The 17,421-nt window shown below is 39.9% G+C and overlaps 1 protein-coding gene across 1 annotated transcript; it reads right to left on the reverse strand.

Moving 5' to 3' along the window:
• Nucleotides 1–1,271: 1,271 nt before the first annotated feature.
• Nucleotides 1,272–14,930, reverse strand: LOC149281089 (store-operated calcium entry regulator STIMATE-like). The gene is made up of 8 exons (XM_089499745.1): nt 14,849–14,930; nt 9,974–10,022; nt 6,748–6,843; nt 6,150–6,271; nt 3,328–3,440; nt 3,031–3,108; nt 2,236–2,385; nt 1,272–1,388 (listed from the first exon to the last, which is right to left on the reverse strand). Exons 1-8 carry the CDS (start codon nt 14,910–14,912, stop codon nt 1,272–1,274), a joined length of 789 nt encoding a protein of 262 aa, XP_089355871.1. The 5' UTR covers nt 14,913–14,930.
• Nucleotides 14,931–17,421: the final 2,491 nt, after the last annotated feature.

A 17,421-nucleotide genomic window follows, 5' to 3' on the forward strand; every position in this document is an offset into this window, starting at 1 on the left:
GAAAGTATAAATTAAAATAAAAGCAGGCAAACATAACTACTGTAACTCATCGGCCCCCAGAGGAAACTGTTAAACGGTAAACGGCCATGAGCCCCTGGTACCTTCAGGAATAAGAGATGTGAATGAATGATTGACCCCCACTTCTAATGGGCAGCAGAAAAAACATTAAGGCATAATCTTCCCAAAGAGGAGTGGGGTGTGTAAAATACAGATACCGCAGAGGTCTTATGGCAGGGAGAGGGGTAAGACCATGCTTACATTGCCTTGTAGAACATTTTTCCAGCAGGGCAATTAAAAAAAAAAATTAATAAAAAAATAATAAAAAAAAAGGAATGATTCTGACATCTTAAACCTAGATACCCAATTATATTACCTGAAGCTGGAAAAGCTATTTTAGCAAGTAGCAGGGAAATTGGGCAACCAATAATCTAAAAGAACCCTTTTTAGCTCCAAAAAATAGCATCCCTTTATCTTGTAACAAAAAAAAAGTAATGAGGCAGGTGTTTTGACCATATCAGCTGGAAACCTTACTTAACAACTCTCAGCAGGATGTTCCAAAGCTCCTATCCTAAAGAAAATGCAAATATGATATGAATCTTACAAACTGTAAGAATGAGTTTTCATGGAATGTTCTCTAGCATCCAAAACCAAAGTCAAAATGGATATACCTGGGTATACAAATTTTGGTTGGCTGCAGACAGTAAGGAGGTTGGATAAAGAGCCTCAGCAAAAGACCAGAGTTGACCTTAGTTTAGAGTTAATTAATGATCGTGCATCTTCACTGGCTTCTAAGAGCTGGGCCTCAGAGGTCCGTAATGTAAAACATGAAATAATACACGGTAAACAAACAATAAACAGAAGACACCTTCAGTAGATGGAGGCACAGCCAGAAACAATCACACATTATCAGCTGTATTCAAACTGAAGGAATATTATTGGAATGGAGAAAGTGTGTGGAGGGGACACCTTCCGTGATTCCTGTTCTCTTCCCCATTCAAAGTCCAGCAGGCAACAGCTTTTATTGCGTATATTGCCTGGATGTGCATGGGCAGCAGCCTGTAGTGCAACTAAAGTCTCTTCTGTCCCTTCTATATCATACCCATTTTGGAGAGGGCTGGGACGAGGGGTTAACGAGACTGCTGCAAGCCCTCTCCAATTATTCCCTTTTTGAAGTCAGACAGTAGAGGTAGTGGCTGGAAGAGTTCATGTGCCAGACAGCTGGACTCTGTTTTCTGCCTGCGGGCCTTGCCACGCTACAGCTGAAAGGGAAATCATACAGGCAAGCCAAAGCGATGTTTCTTTTTCTTGACCGACTTGGAGTTGGTCAGTCGGCGCAGATCCTCCTCACCTTCTGATTCCTCCATTTCATCATCTGCCGATATGAGTATCTGCGAGATTGATAGAAATTTAAATCACAAAGTAGTATTGTCAATTTCTTACCAATTTCTTATTTCTTCTTAGGTTGCACCAAACATGAAAAAACACTGACTGTAGAATTCTAAGCAACCATCTAAGAATTAGCGGGGTAAAAAGATATCATCAAGGCAGATGATCTTAATGAACGAAAAAAACCCAAAAAACACAAAAGACCCTATTGGCCCTATTGGAGGAAAAAATCAAAACCACTGTTTTTGCTTTTGTTGCTCTAACTCTCACGCGGCTTCCATGTCCCCGTCTCCTTTCCTGCAGCTCCACTTCTTTTCTTGCCTTTTCTTGTTCTTCTTGTGCTTAGTCTTATAATTAACTATATATGGTATATTAACATACCCACGGAGCATTCTTTTTGATAGGGGGTGTCAGAGACATTAGACTGTCCCTTTAACTACACATTACACAGGTTCAGCATAGCTCGTCCTGTAGAAACTCATTTTGGTGGGCTCTTGATAATGTAGTGAAGTCAAGGAGATGAAACAGCTCCCCTGATGACTCTTCCTTTACATAGAGAAAGTTGCAAAATAGAACAGTAATCTGTTGTACACAAACAATGCTATTCATTTTTAAGAATTCTCATAAGTTTTGATTGAGAGAAGGAGGGTGAGGAAGGGACAGAAGCCAAGCTTATCTTTGCCTCAGGTCAACATAACAATGATGCTATTGTTGGCGTCTATACTCCTGTAAATAAACAAAAGGACTAAAGAGCAGAACTTTTGGTAGAAAATTACATTGTGCCTCAAAAAAGTTTTTTTAGCTAGGCATAGCATGCCAGGGGAGACGTGGAATTCTAAGAGTCCTTACTTCTGACTCTGATTCATCATGTGAGGCTGCCCGTCTGTATCTTATTTTGTTCCCATTTCGTGAGTCTGGACGCCCATCTTTCTCTTCAGTCTTGGCCTTTGTCTTCCCTTTCTTCATCAAAAAGTTGTCAACAACCCAGAACATTAATGCCTGCCAAAAAAAGTTTAAGCAATTTCCTTTCATGATACTTTTATAATAGTTCCACAATAATAATTCCACAGGTTGCAGAAAATGTACACCAAGGGCTTGGGGCACAAAATAGTTCAATGCCTGTTTAAATTTGCATTTAAACGGCAAGGGTCATATTACGGACCAAAAATTCAAAGTGGGACAATGTTGGGAGGATGGATGGCCAGCAAATGACAGCAAAGTTGTCTTTTAAGCCAGCACAACATTTCCTCTTATTTGCCCAAAATACAGCCGGCATATTGTATAGGAGAAATTACATGCATGAACAAAAAGTGCAAATAAAAAGATCAAATCTGCTTTTTGTTACCAAATCTACGTGTGGTCTAACTGCCAAGATTAAAAAAATAATAATAATAATAAAAAAAAAATAATATATATATATATATACACACACACACACACACACACACTAACGTTGAATTTTACTGCGGCACATATCCTATATGCATCAAGCATTATCATAAAATAGTCATAAATAGTACTGATCAGCGACTTTAATTTAGCTTATGGTATAGTGACCTAGTCATTTTCATAACCCATTTCATGTTTTCTGACAGATTCCAACTATATGTGGTTTCGGAATAAGCACCTGAAAATGATACTCACATTAACAAAAAAGGGCACTATGAGCATCACAATGGCCAGTTCGAGCTGTGGGTTTTCTATAGGGTTCAGCATGGCGATCTGGAAACAAAGGGGGGAAAAAGGTTAAGGGAATACACTGAAAGAAGGTTAGTTAAGCAACCATCGTATCTTTCAACCACTTGCTTCTGTTTGAAGGCTGTTCTTCATTTCCCCAATATACAATCTCACAGTCAAACAATTTGCAATCATGGCATTTCCTATTAAACCTATTTCTAACTCCCCATTCAACCAAAGCTGGGAGCTGCAAATGGACAGAACCTCTTTGAGATTTGGTATGAGCAGGACAAGGACAATGGCTGTTTTCTCAAAGGTCATGATGAGGATGTAGAGGGCACACTGACCAACCCACGCCTTACACTGCAGAGGATCACCTGCAAGGGAAAAGAATTCTCATCAGTCACGTAACAGCCCAGGAATCAGCCATGCTTCACCATCAACTGTCAATACTAAATGCCCTCTTTACCGATTGTTCCACTATGTTCAAATGAGTAATGTTCCCAGAATGTAGCCCATGGTATAGGCTGGTACATTATGATCAAATAAATCCAGGAATAGTTTTTCTATTAAGAAAATATTTGTAATAGTACATAAACTTCTTAGTTCAGCCAATAAAATACATAATATAATACAAACTACTGATAATGTAATCAAATATGGCCTACACCAGGGGTGCACAGCTGCAAACCTTGGGGACCCCAAACAGGCCACAGCTTTTGGATATCCAAACTTAAGCACTTGCTTTCAGTTAAAGATACATTTTTAGGCCTGTTTGTAGCCCTTGAAGACTGGGGTTGTGCAGCCCTGAACAAAACTAACAATTAACCCTGCACACTTGCAACCTTAGAGGGGTTTTCACTCTGCTCAAGAGACAAAATCAGTGTAACTAGCAACCTCATCAACCCACATGTGAGTGATTTGTTACCAGACAATACAGATAGTATTTTTTACATAACATTACATTTCTATAAGACTGATCTATAGCGCTATACTCTCTATAAAAAGGTTACATATTGTGACAAAAATGCTTTCATTCATTCATGGCTTTTGGTCTTTCTAGAAACTATAAAGACTGACACACTGCACTGAAAATATATTCTACAGTAAAGAATTAAAGGGATATCATGTTATACTGCGGTACACCCTTATACTGGAGACAGATTGTTGGATTAACCTTTTAATATTACCCACATGCGCTAAGAGGGCAAGTATGTAAGAATAAACAAGCAAGACTGAGTGCTAGAAAGATTGGCTCTGCTTTGTGCAGAATTACTGAAAAAGGGAAGGCACGGATCTCTTAGTGGCTCAGGCTTTTTCCAAGGCCTGTGAGTCCCCCCTGCGTGTGTTTCCTAATTAAACAATTGTTGGTTCAAAAAAATCCAGACCAATGTAATAGGGAAAAAAGAAAGAACACAAGCAGGCATTATGGAATTACATCCTGTGTTTTCAATAGACTGCTTAGATTTCAAGCTGTAGAAAGCATGTCTTCCTAATGTAAAGTGTTTGTGTTTTACCTCTCGAATGTTTTGAGTTGGTGTTGTCCCTGGTTTTTAGCTAGTAGGTATCTAGTCACCGTGCAGTGGACTGTGGTGGGGGACAAAGTCGAACTTTGATGCTAAACACAGGTTTCACAAATTGGTGTTGAATTCAAGAGAGTCACTAGCATGAACTGGTACAACCTCTAGCCTACATCAATTAAAAACAGATGGAAGATTGTTCTGCATGTAGGTATCCCATGGTGTAATGCCCAGTTTAGAGCCTTTTAACCCTTTATAAAAAAAAGTTCCTAAAAGACCAATGACATACCTGGTACGTCATAGGTTAAAAACAGTCCAACCAGAGCAGTCAGTCTACAGCAGATCTACTGCACTTCAATACATGCAGCCAATTACATGTACAGATACAGTTAAATGACAAAGGCAGCGCTGTCATCTGCCCATCTCCTCACTGTGGTAGTCAGCTGGACAGAATACAGTAAGAAAAAGTGATTTCCTGGGTCCCAAAACCCATTTTTTTTATCTGACCTCAAGGGTTTTTTGCTTTACAATTATTGCTTAATGTATATTGGGTACTGTGGTGGGGGTTAGTTATTGGGCAATTAGTTAGAAAATTATAAGTATAATAAAAGGTGTTTTTTTTAAATCAGGGCAAGTTAAATATATATATTTTGTCATTTTAACCATGGAGAATTTATATACCTTTAAAAGTGTGAATATGTTTCTATGTCTTACACATATGAATGTATTTTTTTTTTTTAAATTAAACTTTTAAAGGAAGACATATTAAAAACATAGCATAAGGCTAGCAATAGCCCTGGCCTTAAGGGGTTAAATAGTTGTTGCTTCCTTATGTTCTTTCATTGACTTGTGTTCACATTCATACATATCATATACTCTTGATCCAGTCATCAGCTAGAATTGGTTGTGAAATAACCAGGCACTTGCAGCAGCTGATCTCATGTCTGTATACACACTGATGAATAACTCTTAAGTCAGGGAAACAGTGACTCAGAGGTCCATAAAAAACCCAGTATAAACATGAGAAAACAGAAGACACTACGGCCAGTAGAACTATTACATTGCAAAGTGATACGATAGACAGACTGCCTGGTACTATTTCATACATGACAAATGACTGTATATTATAGGCTGCTACCATGAAGCCTTTGCAAGAGGTTTTAATTTGAAACATTTTAACACATTCTGCTTGCCAGGGTTCTGTTAGCTGCCCCAATATATTAAATGCAGAACAATTTATATGTACATCTTTTCGGGAAAGAAAAATAATGACAAACCCGGCCCATTTATAATCCATGCATCAGCTCACATCACGGCAGTACCTGTGGTTTGATTAAAAAATGTAAACATATAATTGTAAAATATTCCAGTAATAGCGGGGTCTAGAAGTAGGTGCACATCTCAAACACCACAAACACTAACAAAAAACAAACAATAAAATCCAAAATAGGATGGTCTATTTCCATATGTTATATGCTATAGGAACCAATATATTCTATATTAACACACAAAATTGATTTCCATCTTTTAAATGTTGTAATTATTCTATGTTACGAAGCCACATACCATATTCACCAAAACGCAAAGCATCCCATTGTCTCCACTCCACAATGCAGCTTACCACTCTGACTCCAGCGTAGATAAGCAACATGCCAAGCGTTGCATCAAGTAGGAAGTTAATTAAGTATCTGTTTAAAGAGACAAAAGGAGGATCAGATGGGCAGTAAAAAAACACAATGGGGGTCATGGATAAAAAGGGATTCTGGTTCAAAGTTTTAAAAGTGCTCTTATCACTACAGCAAACAATCCCAATGCCGAGCTTAGATAAAAACAATATATAATCATCTCCCAATCGGTGTATTCTGAACTGTAAAATACAACATCTCCAATAAGATTATATACAATTTAATTTACAGATATTTTTGGTATGCATGGTTTCCTTTTCATCCATTGTTGCTCCCACCGACAGAATGAGACAATGTGTGCTTATTTAAAATAAAAAAGCAGGAATTACAATTCCGCAAATAGAACCTTGCAATTCCCATTAATTGACATATGAAGGCACTGTCAGACATTCCTATACAAAATTAAAAACCTAGACAATAAACAAAAAGATATAAGAGATGAACAACAGGATTACAGAAATACACTACACAAAGCTTACAGGGAGCAAGGGTCCTCTCCAGTGAGATCTGACAGGTAGACATTTGCAAAGTGAATGAACAGCATCCCAATCGCCTGTTTGGATGTATCCAGAAACCTATAGAAAACAGACAACGGTGAACAACGTGAGCAACTCCCTGTGCCACCAGAAGAGTTATCAATGCATTAAAAAATCTGACATAAATGTTAAAGTACACCACCATTCCATTCTTTAAATGTATTCATTATGCACAGCTTTTAAATAATAAATAAGTCAGTGACTGGTTTCCACATCTTTCATTGGATGGGGAGGTGGCTATGACCTCTTTTATAAGACGGTAAAACAGCCTCTATGAACATTTAATGACTTTTCAAGTAGGTTGGCCAACCACATGACGAGGACTACTTCAGGTACAGTGAGGAGGCATAGTTGGGTCACCTGCTTATAATCAGAAAGATGGTGTAAGCAAGTATTCACATGGTAACACCGCCGGTGGCATACAGGCCTGCCATGCTATTACAGTGACAGACGCAGGAGTGATTGTTTCACATAGATGCACTTCGCAGGGCTTCCACACACTGCCCCTCTCGGTGCTATGACGAGTTTGAGTGACACTGGCCTGCTAAACACAAACATGTCACGGCACTAAAAAGGGCAGGACTAGGATCCAAATAGAAACACTCTGGGGGATTTCAAAATGTACATAATAGGAAAAGCCTTGTGGAAAATATTTTGGACATTACTGTTTAAGGTATGCAGGACCACAGCTTAACTAGACCCATGACTGAAATGATCAGTTATGGGAAACCAATAGACACTGCCCAGGACATATACAAATATACAATTTAACGGCATTCGGGATAGCTTTATGCCTATCCCATGCATGTTTAAATGTCATCACTGTTTTAGCCTCTACCGCTTCCGATTGGAGGTTATCTACTATCCTCTCAGTAAAATGTTTTTTATGTTACATCTGGACCTCTGATGCTAGTTTTAGATTATGACCTCCTAACTGCCCCTAAATTAACCCCAAAGACCCCATCAACCATAACTGTCCCTAAATTAACCCCAAAGACCCCATCAACCATAACTGCCCCTAAATTAACCCTAAACACCCCATTAACCATAACTGCCACTAAATTAACTCCCACCTCCCCTATTAACTTTTTACTTAGTGTTAGATAAGTTGCTGAGCAGCGTGGACGCTATAAGGAAAGGGGCAGGGCCAATCGTCAGTGTGACTGCAGGGAGGGACTGTAAGTAGTAACTGCTGTGACATTGAATGAACCGGATTATAAAACGAGGGGTATTTTTCAAAGCATTTGCTCTGAAAAAACCCCTCATCTTATAATCGATAAAAATCGATTCAACAATGGCAACGATTTTCATTATCGATTAAATCGATTAGTTGTTGCAGCCATAGATATTAGACCAACAGGGCTCCAAGTACTAATGTTTTATAACAGACTGAGTACCTCAATAGGCTCACCATATCTAGTGTTGGCCTACACTGGGTCTTCTACAGAAACTTACCGATCTGAGGAAAGAGCAGTGGTTTCATACTTAATATACACAAATCCAAAGCATTCTACTAAGGTCAGGGTAACAGAACCAAAAGGAACACATACTTGCCTTTCCAATAGACAACAACAAAGATCACAATAAAAGGATTTAACTTCTGTAGCAATATTATATCCAACAGCCTCAAAACATGAGGCCGACTATACAAGGTACTATAGAGGCGATACAATCCTGGCACAAACTTGCCTTACCCTTTATAGGAAGAGTCAAAATTCTTATTGCAAAAACTACTTTCTCCCTATCATGGGGTAAGACATTTTTGCAGACTTTTTTCTAGACCAAGAAATGTGCAGAAACCTAGATTTTTTCCCAACCAATTACACCAAGGAGAGATACATAGGCAAAAGAAAGCACTACTATACCGAAAAGGTATACATTATCACAGGTACACTAAATAAGAAAGAGCAGAACAAAGATAACCTCAAAATGCAAATACTGCTGTTGTAAAATAACCTGTATCCATAAGGGGTTAATATGTGCTGGGGATAGTTTGGAAAATGGACAGTTCCTCTTTAGCAAGTGGGCAAGGGTGAGGATCTTGTTAGGAAATTTGCAGTGGCAGGCCACATAAATCTTCTACATGGCACACAGCTGGGGCCTGAGGATTCTGTATAATGCCCCCACGCAATTGCAAGGGAGACACCTGATCATTTAAAAGGACCTTCTAGTTATTTTATGCATATGATGGTTGGAGTGTTACACATTTATTCCTTTGATATATGCTATGGAGTTACAATTCAATGAAAGTCCACTTAGAATATGCATGAGGCATCACTTCATGAATTACGCAAAACACTGTGTAAATCATAGCTGCAAAGTGCAAAGATGCCAGGTGTGGGCTGCCTCTAAAATGAAGACCTGACTAGGTGGCTTACAACTGATATTTGTCAAAAAGAAAATCAATGGTACCCACAGACAATCACAGTACAATTCACCCTGGGATTGCAAAGCTACAGACAATACCATGCTCAGGAAACATATTTAAGTGGAGAGGAAAGGAACCACAGGACTGCCATGCAAACCAAGTTTTTGTTCATAACAGTCAACTGACTGAATGTCCTACATATAACCATTTACCATACCTGGGGGCTTTCAGGTTTCGACAACCTGGGGCCCTCCCATTGTGTCCAAACGGCACACATGGTACAAATTAGGTTTCTTGTTCCTTGGACCTATTGCTTGCTATTTTCAGTTTCTCTCTATGGTTGGAAAAGCTGCTCATTGGATTTGCCTCGATCACACTGACGTGCTACTATTCACAAGATACAAGGTTGGGATCCTGAGTCCACTTTGCCAACCGCGTATATCAAACGTGTTTAGCACTGGGAAGGTTAAGTTCAGCCAGCAGCAGATGCATGAAGCTAGAAACTGGAAGTGGATAATGTGACATGTTCACAGGTGTGAAATCATATGGTGTGACTTCACGTGACCCAAAACTAATGCATAGATAGTAGGCACATTTGTTGTGTGCTACCTGTGAGTGCCTTAAACTTCCCCTGAGAGGGACAATTTTTATTTATTCAGGGTAACAGGGAACAATAAGAAAAAAAGAGAAGGGCAGAGTAAGTTGCACACAAAACATATGGCGATCATACCTGAGGCCATTTTACATTAAATAGTAAAACGAGTGAAAGCAGCTTTTTTTAAATAAAATAATAATACTTGCCATATTCTCCAAGGACGTCGTTCATGCTTTGGTTCTCGAAAACGCTTCACTGGAAAACAGGATAGAGAGGGAAAAAAATCAATTATTACTTATTTTAAAACATCGATACATGAGCACTCATTAAATCATCGATACCTGGATCTTCCTGTCGCGCCCCCCCCCCCCAACTTACCGGTGCTTCTGAGTCCCCGGTGTGTAGCCGGGGCAGCGTGTAGTCTCGCGTAGACAACTTCCGCTGCAGCCGGAAGGAGGTGCGGATAGCAGCACGGGTTGTCTGCGTCCATCGTGCAGACCTTCCCCGGCTGTCAGAGATCAGAGTTCCCCGCACCAGGGAATTCTCTCTGACAGCCAGGGAAGGTCTGCACGATGGACGCAGACAACCCAGAGTGGCATATAGGGGTATAAGGCATTTCTGGAGGCAGAGTGGCACAAAGGGGGTCACAAGGCATATCATGGGGCACAGTGGCATTTAGAGGGTTAAAAGGCTAATCATGGGGCACAGTGGCATATAGGGGGTATAAGGCATTTCTGGGGCAGAGTGACAAGCCTGGGGGCAGATGTGCATAACTGGGGGGCAGGTTGGAAAGTAAAAGGAATTAAAAACAAAATATTTTTCTCAATCATAGCTTTTATTAAAAAAAAAATAGTTTACATGAATTAACATTTACTGGTAAAACTTTTTTCCTATAGGGTCGTCTTATATTCAGGCTTTTTTTTTTTTTCCTAAATTAATATTCAGATTTTGGGGGGTCGTCTTATAATCAAGCAAATACGGTATTTGCGTTTATAATTTTGATTGAAGAGGCTACTTCTCATGTCTTTAAGCAAGCCACAAATTGTCACAAAATAACACAATCCCCCTGTATCTGCAACAATACTTTGGCTTGATGCCAGGTCAGGCTAGTACCGAGTGTCCTAGGGAGAGTTAGGTAGGACACATAGCTGTAGCAAACACTGGATGTCCTGCCAGTAAATCAAACAGGATCAAGAAGGAACGCCTTGCAGAACTTAAAGGGACAGTCTGGTGTCCCTAACAGGCCTGGTAAAGAATTTATAGCAAAGTACGCTGCGAGTTATTATTGCCACTGAAGCACCCAGACACCGGCAGGAGAGAACGCCCATTGAAAGCACATGCTGGCAAGGCTCTGAACAGACCCTAGGCCATAGCATTCCTCAGAGCTGGAGCACATTGGAGACGAGTAGATCGCATGCAGGACGATATGCCCGGCAGAACACATCTTGTGGGTGGAAAACAGCTGGGGGCAGAGGCAAATGCTTACAGGGGGAGTTCTGCACAGCCCGTACATGCATTTGCAATAGAAACCCATCAGAGTGTAAACGGCAATTCATGAAATTAAGATTGAACTCTGTTTCAAATATCCATGAATACAAGTTAAGACATTGTTACAAGCATTATCTCCTTATGGAATCCGCTGCTGATGCAAATGCAGGACATGTTTGGACAGCGTGATCAGGATCTCTTCATTTAGTTGCCAAGGGCTACCAATACCTTTAGAACAACACCTTCCTGACAGTACATTCAATCAGTAAACATTTTTTCGATGGGTCCTTAAAAAAATATACAATCTAGCAAATGTCTCAAACTGGGATATATTTTCATAAACAAACCCTTCTGTTTTACATTTTATTTCACAATTTCCCACTCATATATTTTGCTCAAACAGCTCAGCAGCTGGAGACATTAACAATAATAATAATTACACATCATATACCACAATTAAAAAAGTTATCATATATCAATTATAGCCAGTAGGCAGCTATTGAGCTGCTGTTAAACTGTAGTCCCAAGGCAAACCTATTTCAAGAATCTTGGATAAGAATCATGGGAATTGCGATCCAAAAGTAGCTGAAGCTAGCATGGTCCTACATAAAATACCGGATAAAAAATAAATGAAATTGATAAACAGTTAATGGTACGGTTTGTATTGCACACAGAGACAATCTGAAACAGCTTGGTTGGTGGGACAGGAAAAACTTTGCGTTCTGGAATAGATCACAGGGGGTGTACACTTTACTTGAGCACAGGTTGAATCAGATTGTAACATGGAGGACATCTCCATGTTACAATCATCAATTAAAAAATAACTTCAAATGTACTCAGGCTAAATATAGTTAAATTGCTTAGCAAACGTGTAAGCTACACAGATGCCAATTTTAATTGGATGTTTTATGGAGTGCGAAGGTCATCCAGATAAATACTATGCATTGGACAGGGAACGGGGCTGAATGTGTTAACAGAAAAAGAGGGAATGTTCCTGATTCACCCACACGGGATCATTCATGCTCATACACTTGTTCATTTATCTTTCTGCAAAATCAGCAGAACCAGAAGTAGCAAATAAAGTTTACTAGAGGACAGACAAATTGCACTCTAACTTCATCTGCTGGTTTAGTCACATAAAAACAATCCAATTTAACACGCAATTTGTGTTTTTACCTACAACAACCTATCAGTGCCTATTTTTGTGCCACATGACAATTATTTAATCCCTGTAAGAATTATCAATAAAGCAAAACTTTACTTAAGTATTTATCTATGGGAAGAGTTTAAGCATCTGAAAATACTCTCCCTCATTTGTAAGTTCTTTTTGATCCAAAGTTTGAGATATGAGGGCGTCCAGGACTGGTATCTTCTCAAATAACAAGGAGGAAGTTGTTGGCATGTAAAACACTTGGGTGACCGGCAGGAGTGACTGAAATTAGCCACATGCACGGTTAATTTTTATCTTATCTCCTGAGATTATTATACTGCTACCTTTCTCTTTGTTGTTTCAGAAATTACTTCCCCATTATCAGTTTACAATGGCATAGGCTGATAACACCAATTCCAACAGAACACAAACCCCAGACATTAATTTGCTTTCATACAAACAATTGATGAAGTTGTGATGGATAAGCAGTGATTTTATTAAAAACCCTACAATCCACATATAAAGTATCACTGGAGTGGGAGAGTAGCATGGACTAATGTTGAATATGATAGTATACATGTTACAGGGACACTCCAGCCATCATATGCACTTTAATCCAACTATCCCTTTAAAAGAAATCCGCTTTCAAATATCCTTTCTATAGAAGTATCTTTAGAAAGTACTCGCACATGTACTGAATTAAATCGGTATATAAATACTACAAATGTTCAGGCATAGCTTGCAAAGATCTGTCCTGCAGCATGTATAGCCCAAAAGCATCCAGTTTTAAATGGCTGATTTGACAATTGTAATTATGATCGATGCAGCAGTGCCCCTGGGAGGTTATAAGTGAGGAGGGAGCCTGTCTAGGGGCATACTCTAGAAAATCTCTACAGTACTTAGTACTTAGCTCCGTGATCTGAACATCTGATGATAGGGCGATGCAGACTCGAAACAGGTTACATTACCCCCATTACCCAATAAAGATCTTTCCGGAGAGAAGCAGCATATCACATTTACAACTCCTAAATAATTGAGTGATCTCAGGAAGACGACATATGTACTTCACCCTCACCAGGCTCCAAGGGGGACATGCACCATGCTGCAGAACCATGATGACGCTATATAAAATAAACAATAAGTGGGGGATCATGAAGCTAAGCTTCAAGGGGGGCTGCGCCATGCGTATAAGTGGGTGCTGACTGCATTGTGCATTTACATAGAGAAGTTCGTAACCTCAATCACAGGATGACCAAGGGAAAGCTTGGAGTTTCCATTCAGCTGTGACAAAGCAAGCCACAGCTCGAGCTGCACCCTTCTTAACAAGCAAATACCAGCGGCTTCTACAAGGCCTGGTTTGTGAGTTAAAAAAAACAAAAAAAAAAAAAAAAAAACTTGCAACGTAGCCTGAGTTTGGGAGTTAACTCTTCACGGGTTGTACTCTAGCAGCTAGAATAAATCAGTTACGATCCATACATACAGCAAAAGAGTTAACGCCCAAAAGTGAATGTTTTAGTAAAGAATAAATGTAAATCCCAGAATTACTAGTTCCATTTTTTTATGTAGGGCTTAACAATGTTTTTCACACTTTTCCGATGACAAAAATATTCTGCTGGAATTATCCTGAGATACAAAAAGTTGACATTTTTCTTATGTTGGACTTAATTTGGAATAAAGGTTTCCCCACATCTAACAAAAATTCACTACAAGGGTCTTTACTTAAGCGAAGGGACATTCTACGCAATAGATACAGTAAGATTACTGAGCTTGAGTCCCAGATGGCAGCTTGTTCAAAATTATTACACGAACACAATTAACATGCACCTAAAAACAAAAGGAAACAATGACATCACATTGTGACGTCATGGCGTTACATTATTAGAATGTTTCCAGATGTAAGAAGACCTAAAATATCTACGAAGTAATTTCATGGTAATCATGATGCAGATTGTTTTTAAGGTTTTAGGGTCATTTTAGATAAAATTACAGATAATGAGATTTATTCTGCTCACGCAGAAATCCCAGGGAAACATTTCCAATGCCCAGGAGGATAAACCAAGAATCGTCCTTTCAACAATTAGGTACACAGCTGTGCAGCCGCATTTAAAGACAACGGAGTAAGCTTTGTCAGCAACACAGAGTATAATTATATATATATATATGAAATAATAGTCACTTTTTGCTGTCACAAATTATTCTATTAAAAGGAATTCCATATATAAAGTCCTGATAGCTTCCATGTCCCAATAGAAGTCACTGACAACCACCCCGAACCATAACTATGAAAGCGGATGGCAATTCCTAAACAGAATGGCAGGCCCTGCTAGTCATGACCCATAAAATAACTTACGTGTACCGACCCTGTGAATAGAACAGGCATATTACGTCAAATGACACACTTTTGAGCACGCACGCCGACCGTGCAGGACTTCCACATACTCACACATAAGGATGCTGAAGGCCATCACTGCCAGCAGGCCCTGCAAGAAAATCCCGAAACTGTCCATGAGCGCCCCGTTCCCGCAACCTGGAGGCGACCTGCCAGAGGCCGGCGAGGGCGACCCGGAGCTCAAGCTCCTGTTCTCAGTGCTCGGCCCCATGGCACAGAGCCCCTGTCAGAGGGGCCGGAGCCAGCCCAAGCCGGTCACCGCGGCAACCAGCGGACGGTAGCCGGTAGGGGACGTGTCATGACGTCACGCCGGTGCCTGAAATTGGGCAGGGTTCTGTATGACACGTGACACTTAAAGGGCGGTACTGTGCTAGTTGTGACTTGACGTTAGGCTGTTAATGCTTGTGTAGAGCGGCGCAATGGGAAATTGATATAGGAACAGGGAGCGTGTTATTGGGCGGTTGTCACACTGTACTGTTCCATAGAGAGGAGTCTGAATGTATAGAAGGGGTATTTAAATTGACTGTACATTTCTGAACCGTCCTGCTCTAGAGTTCTATGCTCCGTGGTTCTGTTATTTTGTTGACTAGCTAGTATAGCCTTTGCTGCACCTCTCGTCCTGACTCAAATGAAACATCTGTCAATAAGATTTAGTTTGCATTATTATTGTTATTATCTTTTATTAATAGAGAGCCAACAATTTACGCAGCGCTTCTTACAATACGTTTATTCGAGGGGTATGACAAGACTAGAATTGACAGACTAAGAGAAACCGATACATTGAGTGTATATTCCCATTGATATTTTACATTGCTTGATATTGCATATTGCCTGATCTGTGTATTCTGGCTCTGGGCTCTGTTTACATTGCTGTCTTGCTTGATGATTATCTGGTACTTCAGTTTAGCACTATGTCTTATCCAGTGTACCATGATTTTGACCTGTGTATGGCCTTGGCGTGCATGACCTTGTCTGCCAATTTCCCCAGTCCGTCTGCTGCCACCTGCCAGCCTCCCTAGTCTGCTATCCCGTACCAGTTCCCTGCACAAGGCCTGCTGATGGCTCTAAGAAGAAAGCCAAGGCTGTACAAGACAGCCTGCCTGTCCCATTACCAACTCTAAGCTTGAACCTGTCCCTGCACAGAGACTCCTAACAGACTCAGAGTAGAATAGCAGGCCATTGGTTTCTCAGTAAAATTACTACATTTCTCTTGTACCATTCAGGATTTCTTTTTTTCACCCATAGGCAGTCATAGCACAATTCAGATGTAAGTTGCCTCCCCAAGAATCATAAGGCATAATGCACATACATGCATTCGTACAAATATACCCTGCATAAATATACATATATAGAGTCACACACACACACATAAAATTCAATTTACTAAAGACAGGTACAAAATTCTTCAAAAATGGCCATTGACAATTCTGAGTGAAGGAGGTCTCAGCCAACTCCTCTGATTGGCTGAGAGTTCAGAAGCCTCTCCTGATAGGCCGAGCCCCCCTTTCACACTGAACTCAGCGTCAGCTGCAGCCCAGCACCAGGTGTGTGTGAATGTGTGATTATGTATTTATGCATGTATGTATGCATGTATCTGAAACTGCTCATGTCTCTAATGATTGTATGTATGTTATGATATAATATAAAGAGACTCCTACAGCACACTCACTAATACACAGGACCCTGGTGCAGTCTCCAATCAGATTCTTTATGTGCTAATAAAATCCTTAGTGGACTGGCATTTTAAACCCCATGTGTGCTCCCATTCATTTGGAGATACAGTATCTCACAAAAGTGAGTACACCCCTCACATTTTTGTAAATACTTTATTATATCTTTTCATGTGACAACACTGAAGAAATGACACTCTGCTACAATGTAAAGTAGTGAGTGTACGGCCTGTATAACAGGGTAAATTTGCTGTCCCCTCAAAATAACTCCACACACTAAGCCACTCTCTTGCCTATGGTTGCCTTTCTTTCTTACCTTCTTTTAACATTCCTCTTGGAACAGTAGGTGAAACCGTTTAGATTTCTATTTAAGTTATATTTATTATTGTTATTTGATGATATATAAACACACTAATAAAAAATGTTTAAAGGACAAACATTGTTAGGAAACGATACCAGCTGTGGGCTAGAGACAATTGTGTTGTTTATTCCTTGATGACAGAGCCACATTCGAAAAAAGAAGGGCCATTGTGTGGTGTGGGTCATGAATGGACGCACTTAACAGTTTACGAAGATTTATTTTTAGGCTATTCCATGTCTTATTAGCACACCTATGAACTGACAGGGCTTTTACTCTAATCTCTGGGTCAGAAAGGATTGCAAATAATCAGGGTCACATGGTCTGAAACTTACAGCTCATATTCTTATTTGACTTAATGATTCCTAAGCATCCCAACTGGTGCCTTTTGTCATAGATGTAGCAGCTAAAATCCTAGTCTGAAAAAAAATAAAAAAATCTTTCCCTTCCGACATGTAATGGTTTTCATAAGGACCATTTAGTTTCCCCCAACCACTACAGTACAGTCTTTGTGATGGACTATTGAAGCCTCCTAGGTTCAGCTCGTTTATAAAGTCCCCATGCATGGCTACTCGTTGCCCTTTATGTAACAGAGTAAC

The sequence above is a fragment of the Sceloporus occidentalis genome, unplaced genomic scaffold (genome assembly GCF_023333645.1).
Source record: "Sceloporus occidentalis isolate IW3139 unplaced genomic scaffold, rSceOcc1.0.p SCAF_139, whole genome shotgun sequence".
Classification (NCBI taxonomy): domain Eukaryota; kingdom Metazoa; phylum Chordata; class Lepidosauria; order Squamata; family Phrynosomatidae; genus Sceloporus; species Sceloporus occidentalis.

Excerpts from the sequence above, each read along its gene's own strand:
- LOC149281089 (XM_089499745.1), bottom strand. The coding sequence starts at position 14,912 with ATGGACAGTTTCGGGATTTTCTTGCAGGGCCTGCTGGCAGTGATGGCC. Across the intron at positions 10,023-14,848 it reads GGCCTTCAGCATCCTTATGT|TGAAGCGTTTTCGAGAACCA; the intron begins GTGAGTATGTGG and ends CCTGTTTTCCAG. Across the intron at positions 3,441-6,149 it reads TTTGCGTTTTGGTGAATATG|GTGATCCTCTGCAGTGTAAG; the intron begins GTATGTGGCTTC and ends TTTCCCTTGCAG.